At 42.1% G+C, this 22370-nt stretch overlaps 2 protein-coding genes across 2 annotated transcripts in view; one reads left to right on the forward strand and one right to left on the reverse strand.

Annotated features, from left to right (window-relative positions):
- SLC25A4 (solute carrier family 25 member 4) lies at positions 1965–6456 on the forward strand. Its single transcript, XM_003133345.4, has 4 exons — positions 1965–2427; positions 3693–4179; positions 4709–4849; positions 5946–6456. The coding sequence occupies exons 1-4, from the start codon at positions 2317–2319 to the stop codon at positions 6101–6103; spliced, it is 897 nt and encodes a 298-aa protein (XP_003133393.1). The 5' UTR covers positions 1965–2316; the 3' UTR covers positions 6104–6456.
- CFAP97 (cilia and flagella associated protein 97) overlaps positions 16248–22370 on the reverse strand; it is a 49698-nt gene continuing 43575 nt past the window's right edge. The window contains 2 exon segments of the mRNA XM_021075563.1: positions 16248–19426; positions 21726–21876. Coding sequence (XP_020931222.1) covers positions 19299–19426; positions 21726–21876 — 279 coding nt within the window. The 3' untranslated portion in view covers positions 16248–19298.

Genomic DNA, 22370 nt, shown 5'->3' on the forward strand with positions numbered 1-22370 from the left:
TGTATTTTTTAGATTCCACTTATAAGTGATATCATACAGTTCTTCCAAAGAACAATCTCTCAATCTGTAGTGGGAACAAAAACACCTTAAAGATGTTCAATCTATGTATTCCATTTTGGGAATACATGAGAAGGGAAAAACTTAAGGGGAAAACGAAATTTATGCAGAAGTATCTATATAGCAGCATTACTTTCCATAATAAAAATAAGGTACATCTCTATTGCACAATTCAGAAGAAAATGGTTTAGGCACCTGCTCTACATTAACAGGAGAGAATTCAGCACACTACCATAATTTAAAATAACTAATATGTGGGAGTTCCCTGGTAGTTTAGCGGGTTACAGATCTGGTGTTGTCATTACAGTGGCTCAGGTCGCTGCTGTGGCATGGATTTGATCCCTGGTCCAGGAACTTCCACATGCCCACTGCCTGCGCCCACCAAAAATAAAAAATAAGTAAAACGACTAATACGTGGATTGTGTCTCAGGGAACTCTATATATGAAGCCATAATAAAACTGAACAAGTGACAAATATGTCCTCAGCTGCCATGGGCATATTTGGGGGGTTCTTGGAGACTGAGCCATATCTTACTTATATTGAATCCACAGAGACAAACTTAGTTCCAGGTACTCAGTAAGTACAGAAGTGTTTGTTGAGTGAATGCATAAATGGCTTTTGTGTTTATGCTGAATTCTTGACCTTCTGCCTGCTCTGACCTTGGTAAATTTGCACTTCGATAAGCTTTCATACAGTTCACTGGATTTCTGAACTCTAGCCTGCTCCAATCTCGGATAAACGCATACCCTCTGTGGTCCTGGCACCCAACAAGTGACCTCTGTTCTACTGGAGCCTCTAGACCCAGGGTGACACAGAGGGGCAGCTCGCTCAATACCAACACTATGTCTGTCTGCACTCAGCAGTAAGCTTGTGAAAAAATGAATAAACTTTGTCCAGTGTACAAAGGAACACTGATAAACTTAGCAAGAGAACTGAGAAGTGTAAAGAGTTTAGATCATTCTAGGGAAAGGAACAGATGCATTTGAAAACCTGTATGATTATATTACCTGTCTAAAAAAAATGAGTTAAGGAAAAATCAAAGCTCATAGTAATATGGTTGAAAAAACAAATTGCCATCAATTCCTAGGACTAGATAGTATATATCTCCCCAACCCAAGGTCTCTATTAAAAAGAGACAAGTACAGCTAAGGCTTCGACTTTCTCTTACTTAACATCCTGGTCACCCAGCTATTCCAATGGAAAGGGAACTGCACTGACCCTCTAGAAGCCGCCAGCTGCCTGAGAACATTCTGCCCAGAACATGTGCTGAGATTCCATTGAGAGCAGAGCGGAACATTAAGCCCTTAAGGGATTTACAAAAAGGAAAAAAAAAAAAAAAAAAAGGAAGGAAGAAAGAAAGAAAGAAAAAGTGTTCTATAAATTCCTGTTCTCAGTGTTATCAGGGGCTGTGTGTCACGGGGTGACAGCCTGACCTGAGAGTAAAGCAACATACAACTTGCTAAAACAGGTATTCACCTAGCGGCCCCTTGTATTTGGGCTGTCCTGGTGCCACTGGGTGCTGGGCACAGAAACATTTGATAGCAGAATGAATGACTGAAAGATTGAATGAAGAGAAGAGGGATTCAGCAGTTCGCCAGATTATATGAAGCAATCACGGCATCAAGTAAATTTAGTGTATTTATTCTGGCGGATCTTAATTTATCTGTGAGAGCGCACAACTCGGAAGAGGACCACATCCAGGCAGGGAGTTCTGGTGAAGGACACCGTTGCAAGGAAGAAGAAAAAATAACGTGAAATGCCTTGGCCAGTAGCGGGTCGCGTGCAGGCCGGAGGTTAAGGCGAGCCCGGCTGGAGGCCGCGGGTCCCGTGTCCGTGCCCAGGTCCGGCCCGGCCTAAGCCTCCTTGTGCTATAAATACAGCTGCCCACATGCTGCAGAGACACGGTGTTCCCTCTCGTCGCGGGACAGATAACATGAATTTGCCCTTTAAACGTCCCAGGTGGAGGCACAGCCCCCGGCCCACCCCTGCCTCCCGGAAGCGCCTTCGCCCCCGTTGCCCTCTGGAGAGGTGGGGGCGCCGGGGGGTCCGAGCACCTGCCCAGCCAATGCGCGGGGCGCGCACGGCCCCGGGGCCCTCCTCCTCTCGCGAGAGGCTGGGCGGGGCATATAAGGCGGGTTGCAGGGCGAGACAAGCGGCCCCTTCGCGTTGCGCAGGGACTGAGCAGGGGTGGCCGTGTCAGGCCGGGCAGAGAAAGCGAGAGCGCGGCTCCCGGAGGCGGTGTGCGCCCGGCTGTCACCATGAGTGATCAGGCTTGGAGCTTTCTGAAGGACTTCTTGGCTGGCGGCGTCGCCGCTGCCATCTCCAAGACCGCGGTCGCCCCCATCGAGAGGGTCAAACTGCTGCTGCAGGTGAGGACAGCGCGGGTGCGGCGAGGGGAGCGCGGGGCCGGACGCGCGGGGCCCAGGAGAGCCGTGGGGCGAGAGGGAGCAGGGCGCTGGGCTGCCGAAGAGCCGCGCTAGGCCCGGGCCCAGCGCACGGCCTGCGCGAAGGGGAAGGTGCCCTCTGCGCAGAGACGGGTCCAGCGTCAGTAGCGGATTCTTGGTGTCGGGTGGCGCCCCGCGCGCGGGTGTCTATATATGGAAACCCACCCCAAGTAGGTTGCAGCCAGCCAGATCCTGCTCCGGGGACAGCGCGGGCATAACTCTTAGGCCTCTTGGGTCAGACTCCTTTCTTGTCAATGTCCCTTGCACCCTCTTACCTGCATCCACCTTTTACAATAAAGACATTAAAATAATTATTACTCAAGGTTATCACGGTGTCCCGATCGCTGTACTCTAGACTGACATAACCTATTACGTTATTCATCTTTGTATGACCTCTGCAAGACAGGTGTTATTTCCCCCATTTTACACATGAAGAAACAGGTTTTGAGAGACTAAGAAAGAGTTTTCATCAACTTGGATCGACTTATCCTTTTCCCACATCTTTTCCTCTCCAGCCTGGTGTCTAAATGGCTTGTGCTCATCATCTCTTTTTTTTTTTTTCCTCCTCCACTTGCCCAAAAGGCAAGGGACCCTCAATGAGGAATTAGGCCTCCTCAGTTGGGAAGTCAGAATGATCACTAACAAGAAAACCCCCACAAATTGCCCAGCGAAACAACTCCTCAGTAATTAATTACTTGGATAATCTCCTTGAAAATTTCAGGCTGTAATACCTAGCAGATTCTTTCTACTTATGTTGGAGATCCTTCTACTCAGAGATCTTGGTTTCTAGGGAGACTAGAGACAGACTGAAGAATGGCCATCTCCTGCCCATCACGTCTATTAAGTCAGAGCAGGTGTCCTTTGGTGCAAGGATCTTTAATCATTTTTGTCCCCCAGTAAGCCCCTAGTTTAGTTCTGGCACCTAGGGTAAATGCAACAAATAAATGACTCCCTTTACACAATTAAAGCATCTCTTCCACTTATTTGGACTAGAACCTTTTCTCTCAAATGCCCAGATAATTAAGGCAAAATTGGATTTGGGGGGCTTATTATCCAAGTAGCTATTTGCTCATCATTCATTAGATTTTCCCCATGCTTTTTAAAACAGGGAAATCAAGGAAGTACAGACCTTATTCTCCTGTGCTCTTTCCTCCTCTCTGCCCTGCCTGTCCTCCCGCTCCTCCCCACAGGTCCAGCATGCCAGCAAACAGATCAGTGCTGAGAAGCAGTACAAAGGGATCATTGATTGCGTGGTGAGAATCCCCAAGGAGCAGGGCTTTCTCTCCTTCTGGAGGGGAAACCTGGCCAACGTGATCCGTTACTTTCCCACCCAAGCTCTCAACTTCGCCTTCAAGGACAAGTACAAGCAGATCTTCCTGGGGGGCGTGGACCGGCATAAGCAGTTCTGGCGCTACTTTGCTGGTAACCTGGCTTCCGGTGGGGCAGCTGGGGCCACCTCCCTCTGCTTTGTCTACCCGCTGGACTTTGCTAGGACCAGGCTGGCTGCCGATGTGGGCAAGGGTGCCGCCCAGCGTGAGTTCACTGGCCTGGGCAACTGTCTCGCCAAGATCTTCAAGTCCGATGGCCTGCGGGGTCTCTACCAGGGTTTCAACGTCTCTGTCCAGGGCATCATTATCTACAGAGCCGCCTACTTTGGAGTCTATGATACTGCCAAGGGTGAGAGAAGGGCAACGGGGTGCAGAGAAGGGAGGAGGGGTGTGTATGCACAGGGGATCCTGAAGGATCTCTGGCTCATAGACTTTATGTTGGTTAATCTCCTTTTCCCCTAGTCCCTGGGCTAAACTGAGGCTTCTCAGTGAGGAGGTGGTGAGGCGTGGATGCATCGCTAGGGGTTCTCCTTGCCCTCTACTGAAGTCAGCTCTGGCCTTGAGTTACTCAGAAAGGACAAAGGGGGGGGGGGTCAGCTCCCTCTATCGGTCACCGAATTGAACTCGGAGCCACTTCTTCACGCCCTGTGCACTGGGCACAGCTCTGGCTTCTCAGATCCAGAGATGGTGCCACCAGCTTTTGTTGGCTGCCTGGTTACTCTGGAGGCACTCATCACACATCAAGGGGCAGTCCTCTCTGGAAGGCTGGGGCATGGAGTTGGAGGTTCCGTGGACTTTCCTCCATCCCCACCTGCTTTTTGCTCAGCTTCTCAAAGGAATCACGTCATAGCCATTTGGCCTCTTGGCTCTGCCCACAGGGATGCTGCCCGACCCCAAGAATGTGCACATTATCGTAAGCTGGATGATTGCCCAGACCGTGACGGCGGTGGCAGGGCTGGTGTCCTACCCCTTTGACACTGTCCGCCGTAGGATGATGATGCAGTCTGGCCGGAAAGGGGGTAAGCTTGAGACCTAGCTAAATCTTGTTTTTCTGCTCAAGAAGAACACTAGTCAGTGCTCTTTGGAGCGCTCATTATTCTAAGTTGTTAAAATTATGTGAGCTTAGAATGATTATAATTATAATGACTCCTCCCTAACATTCTCAGCTATTCCTTTAGAGAAAAGTTTTTATTTTTTAAATCAAAGAAATGATAAGAACACCAAAAATGGGATATTTAGAAGTGAATTTGGAGTTCCAGTCATGGCTCAGCGGTAATGAACCCAGTTAGTATCCATGAGAATGCGGGTTCGATCCCTGGCCTTGCCCAGTGGGTTAAGGATCCATCATTGCTGTGGCTGTGGTGTAGGCCGGCAGCTGCAGCTCTGATTTGACCCCTAGCCTGGGAACTTACATATGCTGCTGGTATGGCCCTAAAAAGAAAACAAGAAAAAAAAGTGAATTTAACTAGATATCTAGCATCATTGAGGCCTTAAGCCCTTTTCCCTTGGAGTCTGGTTGCAGAAACAAGGGGAAAGAATTGAAGTAATCAGCTCATTTATTTAAAACTACTTATCTGTTATTACAAGTATTTGGGGGGAGGGTGATTTAGATGGGGGAGGAGATGGCCTGAAGGTCTGTTGGAGTAGAATTAGTTTTGGCTTCCATAGGTTGAAACAAATGAAATTGCCACTTTTAAAATAAAAAATAACTAAGTGTTTCATGTGGTGCAACTTAATAATTGCATCTCTTTTAACTGTGTTTTAACTTGGGCAGTGTAATCTGAGATTAGGCTTCAATTTTCTCATCTATAACAAAGGGGACCACCCAGCTTAATGCCTCCCCTCCAGCCTCCTCTCTTCCTGTGAGGCATCTGTGAATTAGTTGGTTCATCACCCCAATTCTTCTCTTGATCTTGAGTTGAAGTAGGAATGACAAGAGAGCCTGCCCAGCAGTTATGCAAGGGAAGGGGGTGTCCAGCTGAAGGTACATGATGCTGGGTCTAAGGCTCAGTGTGACCTTCCTTTTATCACACTGGTAACACTGTGCAGGTGTCCTTTGGAGGAAAAGTCTCTCCTCCAGAATTATGGAACCCTTACCAACCTTTGTTTCCACAGCGGATATTATGTACACTGGGACAGTGGACTGCTGGAGGAAGATAGCAAAAGATGAAGGACCCAAGGCTTTCTTCAAAGGTGCCTGGTCAAACGTATTGAGAGGCATGGGCGGTGCTTTTGTATTGGTATTGTATGATGAGATCAAAAAGTATGTCTAATGTAATTAAAACTCAAGTTCCTTGGTTCCAGATCCATTGTGTGGTTTAATAGACTCTTCCTAGGGGAAGTCAAAGGAAAGATCTGGGATAAAACCAGACTGAAAGGAATACCTCAGAAAAAAAAAAAAATGCTTCACTGAGTGTCCATTAAACCACAGATGTATTTTGTATTTATTTTACATTTAAATTCCCATAATATAAAGTAACTTATCATACTTATACAATTAACTGAAGAACTGATAATGAAGAAAATAACTGAATGTGAAATGTCAATAAAGACCACTTAATGCATGTTCTCTATTTTACTGAATTCTTATTAACTGCCAAATGGATTAAAACAAGACCATAAATCTTATTTTCTAGCATGACTCATTTATAACTCAGGGGCCAAGCTTCTAAATGTCAGATATTATACTGTGTATCACGTGAGCACCTACATTGCTTAAAGTTCTGGTTTTCATCTGGAACAGGTTCTGCTCTCGCTTTACCTTACCTCACGCCATGCTGCTGTGGACTCCTAGTGGTAACATGATCCTGGCTTCCATAGTCTCACTTATTTTATGCACACTCACATTTTTCAGGAATTCGGAGGTTCTGCTTAAAGCTTTAAATCACTGTTTCAAGAGTTTTGCATGATTAAGAGATGTCTCTGTTAGTACCTTCAGAGAATTGAGATACTTAGAATTTTATGACAGGTGGACAGTATTCATTGAAAATCAGTTAGCAAGCTAATATTTCATGCCTATTAGGTCCTGTGGAAGATCCAAAAAGGCAGGAGCCCATTCTGAAAAAAGCTGAAATGGGGTTAGGAGAGAGTGAAATGGCATTGTTAAATAATCTAACATTTACTACAGTGAATCTTGGCTGAACGACTAGAAGCAGAGGTCACCTGGGGGCAGTGGTAGAAGATGGGCTTTGAAAGATAATGACTAGATTAATTTCAATCTTAGAGTTTCTTTACAGTGTTGTGGTAGTTTCAGTTGTACAGCAAAGTGATTCAGTTATACATACACATATATCCTTTTTCAAATTCTTTTCCCATATAGGGTTATTGAGTTAGAATATTGAGCAGCTCCCTATGCCATATAGTAGATCTTTGTTGATTATTAGATACGTGGGTATAGAAAGTATCAGCCAGCACTTCTTTTCTGTAACAATTTATCAAGACCTCAAGGAAAAGTCAGTTTGGGATTTGACTTTCATAAATCTGTGAGCAAGAGGAAAATAATTACAATTTCAAGTTGGAAAGTAAGTGTTTTTGGTCCAGGAGACTGCACAGTTCATGTGGTCCTGGCTTTTGCCAGGAGTGACCTGGAGGAGACAGTCCTTCCATCCCAGGTGAAGCCTGGAGGGCAGGCACGTGTCTTCTGTGGTTCCCCTGCCAGGTGGTTGGGGGTACCCCTGTACCCTCTCTTCCCTACCCTCCTTCCCAAGCTCTTCTATCTCCGTACTTCTGGCTCCCTGGTAAAAAATTGGTTGCCTTGTTTTACCACAATAACTAAGTTCTGTGTTTTGTTATATCCAGGTTCCATCCATGCTAATCTAGCAATGATCTCTGCCAGTGGAAAAGGCTAAAGAGCTAAAAAGAAAGTCACTCAAGGCCAGGTCCCAGACATGGGTTGTTGGGGTTTTCTGGATACGTTGTCGTCTGAGGGTCTGGGAAGCTGGGAAGGGTTTGAGTTCAAGTAACAACTGGGAAGAGAAGTGAGTGCCTGCCTCCAGGAACTTCACCCCTCACCCCCATACAAAGTTGTCTCCCTAAATGCAGCCCTCCTCCTACCAGCACCCCCCCCATACGCCCTTTTCATGTTTATGAATATTCTCCCTAAAAGCCTCACCTATGAGCATCTTCTGTCTTTATAGTCCCTTTATTCCATACTTTGAACGTAAGGGAAAAACCATGGAGGAAGACAGAGAAGCAGAAAGCTCATGATGGTAACTTTAAAAGAAAGCTTGCCTCCATTGTGTTTTAACCTCAGTTAACTGAATAGCGACTTCCATTCCATTTTACCTTGTGTAGAATATGCAGCATAAACTGTGTTGAAGCAAAACACCCACTACGTGTGAGACGATGAGAGAATGCAATAAGCTCAGTGAAAGCAGGGATTGTTTTTCATGGCCTTATCCCAGGACATGGATGGTGTTTAATACATATGTGTTGAATGCAAGAATGAATGGGGAAAAGGTGCATCTAGGAAACACTGGGAACCTGGAGAACATGGGGAAAGGTGAGTCCTCCAGTTGGGTGGAATCTTGAACATGCAGAGGGTAGTAAGTGGACAAGCATATCATGTGTAATGTCACAGGTGAAATTTTTTTTTTTTTTTTTTTGCTATTTCTTGGGCCGCTCCCACGGCATATGGAGGTTCCCAGGCTAGGGGTTGAATCAGAGCTGCAGCCACCGGCCTACGCCAGAGCCACAGCAACGCTGGATCCGAGCCGCGTCTGCAACCTACACCACAGCTCACGGCAACGCCGGATCGTTAACCCACTGAGCAAGGGCAGGGACCGAACCCGCAACCTCATGGTTTCTAGTCGGATTCGTTAACCACTGCGCCACCACGGGAACTCCACAGGTGAAAATTTATAGCTGCCTTAAAATCAAATTTCAAGTCCTTAAATACAATTTCACAGTCTATCATGCCATAAATTCCTTTTTATGCTTTTGAATATCAGTTTTTAATCAATGCATGAATAAGTACTGTTAACCCTCATTTCGAGATTCTGTATTTGCAAAATTAGCCTGTTCTCTAAAATGTATTTCTGAGCCCTGTGTGTTCACTTGCGGACATGCACAGTGCAGTAAAAAACTTGCCTGACACGCTGGTTCCCAACTGAGGTCAAACTATGTCATGATCTGCCTTTTTGTTTCCAATCTGCCCTCACTGCCCTATTTTTTTGCATTTTTGTGATTTCTGTTGAATTCATTGCTCAAAATGGCCCCCACGTGTAGTGCTGAAGTGATGTCTGGGGTTTGAGTGCTAGAAGGCTGACGTGCCTCATGGAGGACAAACCTGTGTTAGGTGAGCTTCCTTCAGGCAGGGGTTACAGTGCTGCTGGCCATGAGCTCAGTGTTAATGGGTCAACAATAGATATTAAATATATGGCTTTACCCACAAACACACATAAAATAAGGTTATATATTCACCGGTTGACAAAAGTGACCAGAGGCTTGGAGGAACCTAACTTAAAATTCCTTTAGGAGCAGTGGTTCAGTATTCGTTAATTCAGCATTCCTGGTAACATTATAGGACCTGACCACCACAAAGAATGAGGATCCACTCTATTATAATTTTAATGTATGGTATATAAAGATTATCTTTAACATGTCTCACATAAAACATTACGTAGAATATAATTTTTCTGCATTCTGCATATTCTTTTTTAACACTTGTAGGCCTTTACTAGAGCACCTTTACATATTTTAGTGTAGTTCAGTATCCCTATTTCTCACAAATATTGATGAGTGATACACTATGGCCTCACATTTGGCTGGATGCTACGGCAGATCTCTGCACTCAGGATTTTCTTTTGCTTTGGTTTGGGAAGTAAAACACAGACTAAAGGCAGTACATGAGACTGTATGACTTAAGTACCAAACCACATATACATAATCTTAAGTCAGTGCTTCCTAAGCTTTCTGCAGCTAATAAAACCCATTTCAGTAATCTACCTATGATGTGATAAAAGTGTGGCGTAGGAGGATGGCAGTGAGAATAAGGGATGTGTTATATTTTGAAGAATGGACAGGATATAATTCAGATACTGAAGAAAAATGTTAATGCACAAGAATGCTGTGTTAACACCCTACTGTTTGTTACCCCAGTGGCAACAGAGGTCAGGAGGCAGTCCTTGGGAATGTCAGTGCCTTAAATTTTGGGTGTAATGATTCTGAAGTATTGATGTCAAGTGAAGCTACATAATACACTCAGTGTGCTTTTCTGAAAAACCACAATTTTCAATCACAGTCTAGAGAAAGCCATTGAACCTTTTTGTTTTATTTGTTTTTATAGGGCCACACCGCACCTGCACATATGGAGGTTCCCAGGCTAGGGGTCGAATTGAAGCCACAGCTGCCAGCCTCCATCACAGTCACAGAAACACAGGATCTAAGCTTCATCTGCGACCTACACCACAGCTCACAGCAATGCCAGATCCCTGACCCACTGAGCAAGGCCAGGGATCAAACCCGTATCCTCATGGTTACTAGTAGGATTCATTTCCGCTGCACCACAATAGGAACTCCCCATTGAACTTTTAAAGCAAGGAAGCCAAGTGATCTCATTTCTACTTTAGCACTGGGATAGCAGTTTGGAGAATGGATTCAGGGCAAGGAGATGGCAGTAGAGTTGAGGAACGACTGCGGCTGGGATCAAAGCAGGAACAGCAGGATGATGTGCGCACTGGTGGGAGTACAGTGGGTTCAGCAGGAGTGCAGGGTGAGCAAGAGGGAAGAGGCTGGGGTTACCCTAGGATCCAGTCACTGATGAGAACCACCCTCCCACACCTGCCACCCTGGGGAGCAAAGTAGGGGCAGAGAAAATGGGGCTGCTGCATCTGACAGCTGCCCAGGCACCTTCAGGTTCAAGACTAACACAATGCATTTGGCACTTTCACTGTAAGATCCAATAATTCTCTCTAAAAGCAGAGTGTATGTATCTAAGACTCATAAAGGATTTCCATACTGGCAGACGAGGTAATGCAAATCAGTGCTCACTCTGAAAATAACTAGGAAAAGGGTTCACATTATTTCAAATAAAAATTGGCTTGAAGGTACTGGGGGGCTATCAAGGCATGGGAAAACAAGGCCAAGGTTTGAGAGAAGACATCAGAGAAAAGTCTGGTGTTGGGAGCCCATTTCCCCTGCTGGGTGTCTGAGAACCATGGAAATGCAGCTGGAAGACTGGGGAACTGGAAGGAGAGTCTAAAAGTCTCTCCGGGAGGGAGGGCCAAACCCTGAACCCAGGGCCTGCCTGGGAGGGGAGCCCCAGGAACCTACCCATGCTTTGGATTGCGGCCCCAAAGGGTGATATTGTAGAGTGACCAAAAACAGTGAGGCCGCTGTAGTCACTGATGTCAACCGACAGACCACCCTGATCCCTTTAACTGGATAAAGACAATTTGAGATTGAAGAAAAAAAAAAAGGTAAATCTTGTCTGGAAGAAAATATTATCCAGAGCAGGCGTCAACAAAGTTTTTCTCCAAAGGACAAGATAGTAAATATTTTAGGCTGTGTCGGCCAGATGGTCTTTGACACAGCACAGCTCTGCCCTGTTGCAAAAGCAGCCCTGGACAAGACAAATGATCCAGCGTGACTGTTCAGGAAAACTCCATGTACAAACACTAACATGTGAATCTCACATGTCACAAAATATTCTTTTGATTTAAAAAAAAAGCATTTAAAAAGATAAAAGCCATAAAAATGGGCTCTGGGCTGCTGAATGTAGCCACTGGGCTGTAACTTGCTGAACCCTGATCTAGAGCTTTCAAGTTTTCCCTACAATTTTTTTCATATAAACCAAAACCACAAGTATAACTTTAAAACATCCTATTAAAATACAGTTTCAAAAAGCTATGGGGTAAAAAGTGGGAATCAGAATGAAAACTCGAAAACATTTTGAACTTGAAAATAAAATACCATATTATCAAACTTGTGGGAAACAGCTAAAGCTATGCAGAGAGGAAACTTATAGCCTTTGACGCATAACCTTAGGAAATAAGGGCTGAAAGTCAGTGAATTATACAACCATTTCGATATGCTAAAAAAAAAAAAAAAAAAAAAAACAAACAAACAAAAAAAACAAACCAGCAAATGAAAACCAAAGAATAAGGCTGCAAGTAAATAACTAAGGTAACAAAATTAGTGAAAAAGAGATAATCAACATTGTCAGGTAAACTGCAGATCTAAAAAGTATGAAAGGCAAAACTTCTAGGAGTTCCCATCATGGCTCAGTGGTTAACGAATCTGACTAGGAACCATGAGGTTGCAGGTTCGATCCCTGACCTTGCTCAGTGGGTTAAGGATCCAGCATTGCCGTGAGCTGTGGTGTAGTTTGCAGACGCGGCTCGGATCCCGCGTTGCTGTGGCCCTGGTGTAGGCTGGCGGCTACAGCTCTGATTAGACCCCTAGCCTGGGAACTTCCATATGCCTTGGGAGCAGCCCCAGAAAAGGCAAAAAGACAAAAAAAAAAAAAAAAAAAAAAAAGGCAAAACTTCTAGAAGATAACAGAGCAGCATATTTTCATGCAGTTTGATAAATGAAAAATTAAGAACCCCAAGATTTAAAGAAAGTACTAACCATACAAGACTGACAAACTAGACTAAAATCAAGACTTTGTTTAGAGACACCATTTATAGTGAAAGGGCAAGCGAGACTGGGAGAAAAGTTTTGGAACACTCGCAAGGAGATTGATCAATTCCAGGATATATAACCACTCCTACAATTCAACAAAGTAAAAGACATCCAACCAACAGAAAAATGGACAGAAAGCTTGCAAAGGTACTTCACAAAAGCTATCCCAATGGGCTGTGTTCAATCTTATTAGCCAGAGAAAGGCAACTAAAAAATCACAAGACATTGTTACATACCCACCCAAATGGTTAAACTTTAAAAATGACTGACACTAAATATTAGGACACGGAGCAACACGAACTAATACACCTCTGCGAGCAAGTAAACTGGTGTACTTACTTTGGAAAACTCTGGCATTATCTACTAAATATGTGGACTCTGCCCAGAAACTCCACCCCTGAGCCTGTGCCTAACCAAAATTGCACACACAGGCAATCATCTACAAAAATCATCATATTGGTTGGAGTTCCCGTCGTGGCACAGTGGTTAACGAATCCGACTCGGAACCATGAGATCGTGGGTTCGATCCCTGGCCTTGCTCAGTGGGTTAAGGACCTGGCGTTGCCGTGAGCTGTGGTGTAGGTCACAGACGTGGCTTGGATCTGCATTGCTGTGGCTCTGGTGTAGGCCGGCAGCTACAGCTCCAATTTCACCCCTAGCCTGGGAAACTCCATATGCAGCGGGAGCGGCCCAAGAAATGGCAAAAAGACAAAAAAAAAAAAAATCATCATATTGGCATTATCTGTAATAGTCAAAACCTGGAAACCACTTCAAATGTCCATCAACCAGACTGGAGAAATGGATCACGGTATAGTCATATACTACAAGACTCCACAGAAATGAGCACAAATGAGTCACAGCCACAGGTGTCGACATGGAAGAACCTTACAAATATAAGTATGTTCAGTCAAAGCAGTGAGATGCAAAAGAATGTAACTCCATTTCAAGCAACGTTCAAAACCAGGTAAAACCTCACAGTGGTGTAAAAAGTGGAGATGGTGGTTACCTTGTGGCAGGCAGAGTTGTGACAGGGAGGGAGCCCAGGGATCCGGTGAGTTCTGGCACCTGCAGGTCGCCGAATCCGGGAGAGGTGGAAATCACAACCCCAGAGGTGCAAATGACTTGAGAGAAGTAGTCAATAAACCGATTCCAAACAGCACTGGGTAAGACACAGAAGAGGCTTGCCAGCCTATTTATCTGCTCCATGATGACTTGTTAGAAAGGTAAAAATGCTGAAGAAGACTAAGTTTGAACTGGGAAAAACTCACGGAGCATCCAGGAAGGTAGCAGTTCTGGAAAAGGTTGGGGAGGTGAGGTGCTGAAGTTGAACAAGCTGGTGGAGATGACCACCAGTCCAAGAACCTGCTGAAAACTCAAGCTTTGAAGAATGACAAAACAATTTTATCTATGAAAAAAGGGGGGTGCCGTTGGGGGCAGGGGGCAGATTTTGTGAGGTTGTGGCTGATAGTCTAACTCTTGATCCAGTTGGTGGTGAGCCAGGTATCTGCTTTATGACAATCTGCTTTGCAACAAGAGTTGTACATTTGTTTAGTGCCCCTTTCTGTATTTTTGTAGTACTTAAAAAGTTAACAAAATATCTATGTCATTTTCTTATGGATATTCACTTAAAAGACTACAATCCCAGAGTTCCTGCTGGGGTGCAGAAGGTTAAGAACCTGACTGCAGTGGCTCGAGTTGCTGCGGAGGCTTGGGTTCGATCCTCTACCCGGTGCAGCGGATCAAATGATCTGGTGCTGCAACAGCTGCAGCAGAGGTCACAGCTGCGACTTGGATTTGATCCCTCACCTGGAAACTTCCATATGCTGCAGGTGTGGCTATGGAAAAAAAAAAAAAAAGAGGACCACAATCCCTCTCACATTCCCCAAAATATAATTCAAAATGAAATCTTCTCAAATTAATAAAATGAGGTTTTTCTAGCTTCTATAACTATATAGGAAGCAGATACATTTGCTTAATTTTGGACATTTTCTTCATGAAATATAAAAATTCTCAGAAGGAAATAAAGAAAATAAAGCACACTTCAAACTTGGAGATCAGCTATAATCCCCAAATATATGAAATAAATGTTATATGTGATTTTCAGTGAAGACTATCTTTTTAATATATAAACTCTTAAGAATTTCAAACCATAGTTGGTGTTTTTTTTTTTCTTTTTGTCTTTTCTAGGGCTATTCCCACGGCATATGGAGATTCCCAGGCTAGGGGTCTAATCGGAGCTGTAGCTGCCGGCTACGCCACAGCCACAGCAACACCAGATCTGAGCCGAGTCTGCAACTTACACCACAGCTCACAGCAACGCCGGATCGTCGGCCCACTGAGGAAGGCCAGGGATCGAACCCGAAACCTCATGGTTCCTAGTCGAATTCGTTAACCACTGCACCACAAAGGGAACTCCATCAAACCATAGTTTTTAATCACTGTTGGGGTGACTATCAAACTCTTTTATTATAATAATGGACACAAAATTAGATTCATAGGAAAAAACCATGTCTCATTAAAATGGTAAAGTGACATGTTACCCTGTAAATTTTACTCTGTAAAGCAGTGAAACCTTAAAAATACCATCTAGAAAGAAGAGTACAATTTGAACTTACAAAGTGGGTTCTGAAATAAAGGCATAGGACATTAAGACTGAGTTATGGCGGCTCCAGAAATATCTTTTTGTGGATTTAAAAAGTCACCAGAATTTTAAAACCATATAAAATTTTCTGCTATAATGTAATCTTATTTGCTGTAAGTGTCCTTTAACTTTATGGTTAAGAGCTTACATATACTACAGTAGGAACACTCTGATTTATTCCAATGGCATTGTTATTTAACCCTCATCAAAAAAATCCTAATGTTTTTGCAGGAAGTTTTAAAAAGAGTACTTCTTATCATTTATAATACATATGAAATGTAGATGTGAACTTAAAAAAAAAAAAAAAAAAAACACCACTTCATGGAGTTCCCGTCATGGCTCAGTGGTTAACAAATCTGACTAGGAACCATGAGGTTGCAGGTTTGATCCCTGGCCTCGCTCAGTGGGTTAAGGATCCAGCGTTGCTGTGAGCTCTGGTGTAGGCCGGCGGCTAGGGGTCTAATTGGAGCTGTGGGCCGCCGGCCTACACCAGATGCCTACACCATATGCCTCAGGCACGGCCCTAGAAAAGGCAAAAAGACCAAAAAAAAAAAAAAAAAAAAAAAAAAACCAAAAAAACAACCCACTTCTTTAAGCTATAAGAGTGTCTGTTGTAGCATCATAACAATTTGACAGAACAAATTAGATGCTGTGGTTTAAAGAGATGATGATCATGAATGTAATTTTAAGCACTTTCCCACATAAATACCGTGCTTTTAAAGATATAAATGACTAATATCCTCTTTCTAGCTTTGATCACACTAATGCTTAGTCATATGAGGCACATGAAAGCTATTATTTTCCGTTTTTTTTTAAATGGCCACACCCAAGGCATATAGAAGTTCCTAGGCCAGCTGTGATCTACGCCACAGCTGCAGCAACACTGGATCCTTCAACCCACTGCACTGAGTCAGGGATCAACCTGCACTTCTGCAGCAACCTGAGCCCCTGCAGTCAGGTTCTTAACCCACTGTGCCACAGCAGGAATTCCTATAATTCTAATTTTTAAAATGGGAACAAGACAATGCATTTGAGGGACAGACATAGGATCAAAACTCAGTTATCTTTCTTTTCTTTCTTCATTATGCCAAGCTAACTCTTCATGCTTAAAACACATTATAGTGGACTGGAAAATTAAAAAAGGATGTTGATTTTTAAATTTCTTACTATTTTTATTCATAGAAATAACATAGCCATGAGAACTAAACATATCTTCTAGGATAGTTTACAATCATTTATAGGTTAAGACTTTGGCATTTAAGATATTAAACATTTTATGAATTTAATTATTAAAATTGTGTAACTCAAACTTGTGTCTCCAACTGTATACTGGTCATAACACTTTTCATAGTGTTCAGTATTTGATTTTGAAGGTGAAACATATCCATCCCAATGGCCTCTTTTTAAAACTACTGAGATCTCCATTTTGGACATTTGGGTTAACAGGCTGAAAACAACTGTGTTATACTATAGTGATTAGCAAACAAGAAAAATTTTATTTGGAGTAATAGCTAAGAACGCAGCTTTTTATGGAGATTGAAAAAAGAGGGTAAGTACTACATAGTTGCTATCCTTTAGGAAATAACTTTAATAGCTCAAAATCTTTCATAGAATCTTATTAAAAAGGATGCAACATTAGTTTAACACTTGACAGATATGAAAATAACTCTCAAGAAGAACCTTGCCTAATAATTTCAGGCCCTGGATTAATATAATTTCTAACTGCATGTGTAAATCTTCAAAATATATTTTTAGGTATAAGTGAACCAAATATAAAGTAGTGCTAGATGATCCTTCACTTTTTTATGTTCTTGAAAATGAAAAATAGTATACTTATGACTCCTTCATAAAAATACCCCTTAAACCATACAACTTCAAAGTACCATGACTTATATCAGGGAATATCACATTTTCAACTCTTATCCCTCTATTTATAGTTATCGTATAAACTAATCATGACAACAGAATTGTATATTCCACTTTGAAAAGATGTGATTATTGCTCTTCCTGACTTTTACTTCAAGTTGAATCCCTGTTATCAGTAATACTTAGACGAACCTCCCCTGTCAAAGTAGTAAAAATAAAAGGTATTAAATTAATATCTAAAATCAAAATACTAAGAAAAGATTTTTAAAGATCAAAAATAAAATAAAATGACAGTTTTATCAATAAAATTATAACTGTATCATGACATATGGCAGCAAAGACCATATAAGATGTACTCAGAGCCTAACACTATTACATAAAAGGTTTCATAAATTTTTTTTCCCTAACAACTTAAAAATCAATTTTTAAAAACCGGTTCACTATTAGGCAAATATTCAAATGCTGAACCTACTCTTATCACTCCTTAAAGATAGGTTGTTATAGGTTGTTATGCAAACATTAAAAGTTGCAATAACAAAACAAAACCTTGGTTTAGTATTAAGTTTATAATATAAAGCAGAACAGTAAGTAATGTAAAAATCTGTTCACCAGCACAGAATATCAAATAACAATGAACAAACATTATAGCTCAAAGAAAGCAGCAGAAAAATTTCAGTCAGGCCATGTTCACATGGATTTTTTAACCTCATCCTTTTCAGGCTTCACATGCCCTGTCCTAAGCAAAGTTTGTCAATACAAACTACGAACAAGAAATTCTGAATCAGTTTTTAGTAAAATGCAGTTTGGCTTACTAACAAAGGTGTTAGGAAACATAAGTTCAGTGTACAGGCAACAGAGCTTGAGTTAACTTGGAAAACCAACAAATCTTATTGGGCTACAGATCCAAAATTCACACTAAAAAAGGGAAAGAGTTGGCATTTAATATAGAAACTTTCTAACACATTCTAAGGTATACAGAAAAGGCCAATAGTGAAAACAGTGATAACTTGGACAGCAGAAGCTACATGACCAAGATATACTTCCTTACACAATGTAATAGCCTAGAGATTGACAGAAAAATATTCTAATTTTAAAAGTCAACTATATTATACCCTATTTGCTATTACTAATTACATTAAGATCACCAGGACTTCAAAAGTAGGACTGGCAAAAATGATACTTCCAGGATTCAACCCAAAAGACCAAACCAAAACAAAGGAAGAAAATTAGCTGACATTTAAAGCAGCCTCAACAAATTGGTGATTTTTTTCCCCTTTATTGTTCATATTTTAGTTTTCTTTTTCAGCCCTTAAAAACACTAGCTGGATTTTTTAAAGCTATGAGACAATGCATGTCTTTCCTCATTTTTCTTCTCACTTAAAACAAGAAACACCAAATTTAACACAATCTGTTTACAGCATCACTCAAACACTGTTCTAACAACTCAAGATTTGCTTCTTGGCTCTTCAAACTGGTGGTGCTATTTTGCTAATTCAACAAATACTTGCTTCCGCTTATGATGAGTTGGTCTTTGAACAAGCTATTCACAATGCAGTAGACTGTAGCTCTAAAGAAACCTAATTCCTCAGAATTATTAACAGTACTTCCCCCGAATGTATAAAAAACATGAAAGAGGAGCTTCTAAGGTGAACTTTCTAATACAGTTAGAAATGGTTTGGAATGGGTGATAAAGGGTTTAAGATCTAACTCGGTGCACTAGAGGAGTAGTAGAGACCTCTGGTGAATCACAAGGATGCTCCAAGCCAAGCTTCTCTCAATTTGCTCATCAAATCTAAATGAGCTCCACCAATGAAAACAAATTTCAAGATTTGTTTCATTATATGCAAGTGTAACTATCTTACAATGAAGTTATAAGTCACACCACCCAAGTTCTGAAGCAAACAGGAAACAAAGTCAGGAGCTATGCCCATGGTATAAAGCTTACAAGAAATGAAAACAAAAAAACAAAAAAACACATTAAACAAGACCTATATAGCTAACACCTCAGGTCCAACGTGGAATGATACTGTCACAACTCTTTTGCCTGTCTGACAGCTGAACCTGTTTCTATGTTGAGAAAATACACATGCATGCTACCATTTCTCTATGAAATACATGTCTCCATATATAAACACCTTCTCACAGGAAACACTGATTTTATATTAAATTGTCTTTCTGAAAGCAATGTTGCATTGAATTACAATAAATTACGAGTCATTGTTATACACTTTAAATTGCTGAAAACAGTATTATAGATTTTTACACAGAGAATTATGGTAATATGCAAGAGCACTTCAGTAAGAATTGGATGAACAATGTTTAAAGTAAAAAGAGTTTTATAACCAAGCTGTACGGACATTAGGGGGCTTAGGTCTTAGCAAATGGCCGCTGGATGTGTCAAAAGCTGATCGCTCACTCTTACAACTGAGACCACTGGTAGCACTGGATGTCCTGGAAGCATCTCCTGAAAATATAACAATGAGAAACTGAATTTTTTAAACTAAATATGTAAATCATCATCTGATAAACTTCCTCTCCTAATTTGAAGCCCAGAATAAAATTTTCTTCCTGTCTCACATGTATTTTTAATATTTTAATTTGATTCTCAATCAGGAATGCATTTCAGAATTCCCCATTGAACTTAAAAATGTAACAAACATGCCCAAATTCCATGCCAGAGCATTTTGATTCAATAGCTTTGGGATGAGAATAAACGTTTTTAAAAGCTTCTCAGGAGTTCCCGTCATGGCTCACGGTTAACGAACCCAACTAGGATCCATGAGGATGCGGGTTCGATCCCTGGCCTCACTCAGTGGGTTAGGGATCCCGTGTTGCCATGAGCTGTGGTGTAGGTCACAGATGTGGCTTGGATCCCAAGTTGCTGTGGCTGTGGCATAGGCCGGTGGCTACAGCTCTGACTGGACCCCTAGCCTGGGAACCTCCACATGCTACAGGTGCAGCCCTAAAATAGCAAAAATAAATAAATAAATAAAAACTTCTTAAAGGATTCAACTGGAGGGAAAATCTCTCTATATATAACCGTTTATACATTTATTCAACAAATACCACATTCAAAGGATAATACTAAGTAGGAATTACTGGAACAAGACGCTATCTTAGTCACTAACTATAACAAAGAAATGATGCTTGGAAGATAAATGAATGGAATCACTAATCGTCTGGGTATTTAAGACTCCCATGAGCACTGGCAAGTCGTGGATTACAAGTGGTTCCAACTTTCTCTTAGGATTGGCTTCTATTCTTTATGATTTAAAATGCATGTATGAAGTGGCAGCACAGACTTCTGCACGGGAAAAGGTCTGGCATTTCTGTGTGTCACATACCCTAGCACTAAGCAGTCACTCACACCCTGCATCCTCTGGGCTATGCGGATCATATATTGAGTACTAAGAGGGATTATATCTGATGACTACAGATTGCTAACTTTTGTTTTGATTACCAATGAGGAAGACAAAGCACATAGAAGGAATGGAACATACTACTAAAAATTCTTAAATGGCTAATGAAAATGTTTTGGCAACTTATTAACAGCATATTTGCTCATTTCTTCCTTTAATAAACATATAAAATTAAAAGTCTCTCCTCCAAGAGACTGCTGATATTTTCAATTGTTTTATTTCCAGGTTTTCTTCCTGTGCTGCCATTATATACTGTAAATGAGACCTGAAATTAAGTGAACTAACACACATAAAACAAAGCATGGCAGTGAACTATAGTAGATTGCATTGCAACATAAAATGCAGAAGCCAAAGTTCCCATTTGGCTGAGTGGTAATGAACCCGAGTAGTATCCCTGAGGATGTGGGTTTGATCCCTGACCTCACTCAGTGGGTTAAAGATCCAGCATTGCCATGAGCTGCAGTGTAGGTCATAGACCTGGTGCAGAACCAGCATGGCTGTGGCTGTGGCAGAGGCCAGCAGCTGCAGCTCGGATTCAACCCTAGCCTGGGAATTTCCATATGCCATGGGTGCAGCCCTAAAAAAAATAAAAAAGGAGTTCCCATTGTGGCTCAGTGGTTAACGAATCCGACTCGGAACCATGAGGTTACAGGTTCGATCCCTGGCCTTGCTCAATGGGTTAAGGATCCAGCGTTGCCGTGAGCTGTGGTATAGGTTGGAGACGTGGTTCAGATCCCATGCTGCTGTGGCTATGGTAGGCTCAGCTGCAGCTCCAATTGGACCCCTAGCCTGGGAACCTCCATATGCCATGGGAGTGGCCCTAGAAAAGGCAAAAAGACAAAAACACACACATAAAAAAAAAAGAAAGAAAAAAGAAAGAAAAAAGAAAAGAAAACGCAGAAGTCAGGGAGTTCCCGTTGTGGCTCAGTGGTTTAAGAAACCAACAGAATGTCTATAGGGATGCGTGTTCCATCCCTGGCCACGCTCAGTGGGTTAAGGATCTGGTGTTGCAGTGGCGTAGGCCTCTACCACAGCTCCAATTTGACCCTTAGCCTGGGAACTTCATATCTCACAGGTGCAGCCATTAAAAAAAATCATAATAATAAAAATATTAAAAAAAGGAACCTAAGCTAGGAGTTCCCTTGCAGCACAGCAGGTTAAGGATCTGGTGTTGTCACTGCATCCGCTTGGGTCGCTGCTGTGGTGCAGGTTCAATCCCTGGCCAGGGGAATCTCCACATGGCCCAGGTTCGGCCAAAAAAAAAAAAAAACAAAAACTGAAGTTATACATTTTTAAAAGAACAAAGGATACAAACAAGTACAATAGAATTTTGACTATGCTTACTTAATGGGCTGTATTGGCCAAGAGTGGACCTCACACGTCTAGAGGCGGGGGAAGAGCTGAGGTAGCCCATGTTGCGGTGATAGTCCATCAGCTGTTCTGAGCGTTTCATACCAACTGTTGGTTTCACAGCTTCAAGCCTTTTCAATAAAGCCTTCATTTAAAGACAATCAATTTAAAAGCCAATGTTAGATATGGAGCAATAGTTTTTAAAGAGGCAAATACATTCTAGAACCTGAAATTCACAAAATAAAGTAGAAAAGCCTTTAAATCACTGAGAAAAAATATTTCAAATATTGTACTTTCAGGAAAATCTAAGGGTTTTTACCCATTCTGTAGCTGAGCTAAACCACTATGATTTTAACAACTGATTGTAGGCACAGTTCTCTTGTATATCAAGTTACGAATCTTAGGAAAGGGGCTGTAAGCTGAAATACATTAAACCTGATTTTCTCACAGGATTGACATAATGGGAGTAATAATGCTAAGAGCCTAGTGCTCAACCCTAGAAATGACTGTGAATCTATCTAAGCAACTCTAAGTTCTACCTATGCTTACAGAGAAGTGACTATCAACCTGTTTATTTTCCAGTGGTAACTCAAGGGCTCCTATACTGTGAGGAAAGGCCAAGTGGGCTGGGCTCTCAGG

Source organism: Sus scrofa, chromosome 15 (genome assembly GCF_000003025.6).
Source record: "Sus scrofa isolate TJ Tabasco breed Duroc chromosome 15, Sscrofa11.1, whole genome shotgun sequence".
Classification (NCBI taxonomy): Eukaryota; Metazoa; Chordata; class Mammalia; order Artiodactyla; family Suidae; genus Sus; species Sus scrofa.

Excerpts from the sequence above, each read along its gene's own strand:
- SLC25A4 (XM_003133345.4), top strand. The coding sequence starts at position 2,317 with ATGAGTGATCAGGCTTGGAGCTTTCTGAAGGACTTCTTGGCTGGCGGC. Across the intron at positions 2,428-3,692 it reads GGGTCAAACTGCTGCTGCAG|GTCCAGCATGCCAGCAAACA; the intron begins GTGAGGACAGCG and ends TCCTCCCCACAG. Across the intron at positions 4,850-5,945 it reads GCAGTCTGGCCGGAAAGGGG|CGGATATTATGTACACTGGG; the intron begins GTAAGCTTGAGA and ends TTGTTTCCACAG.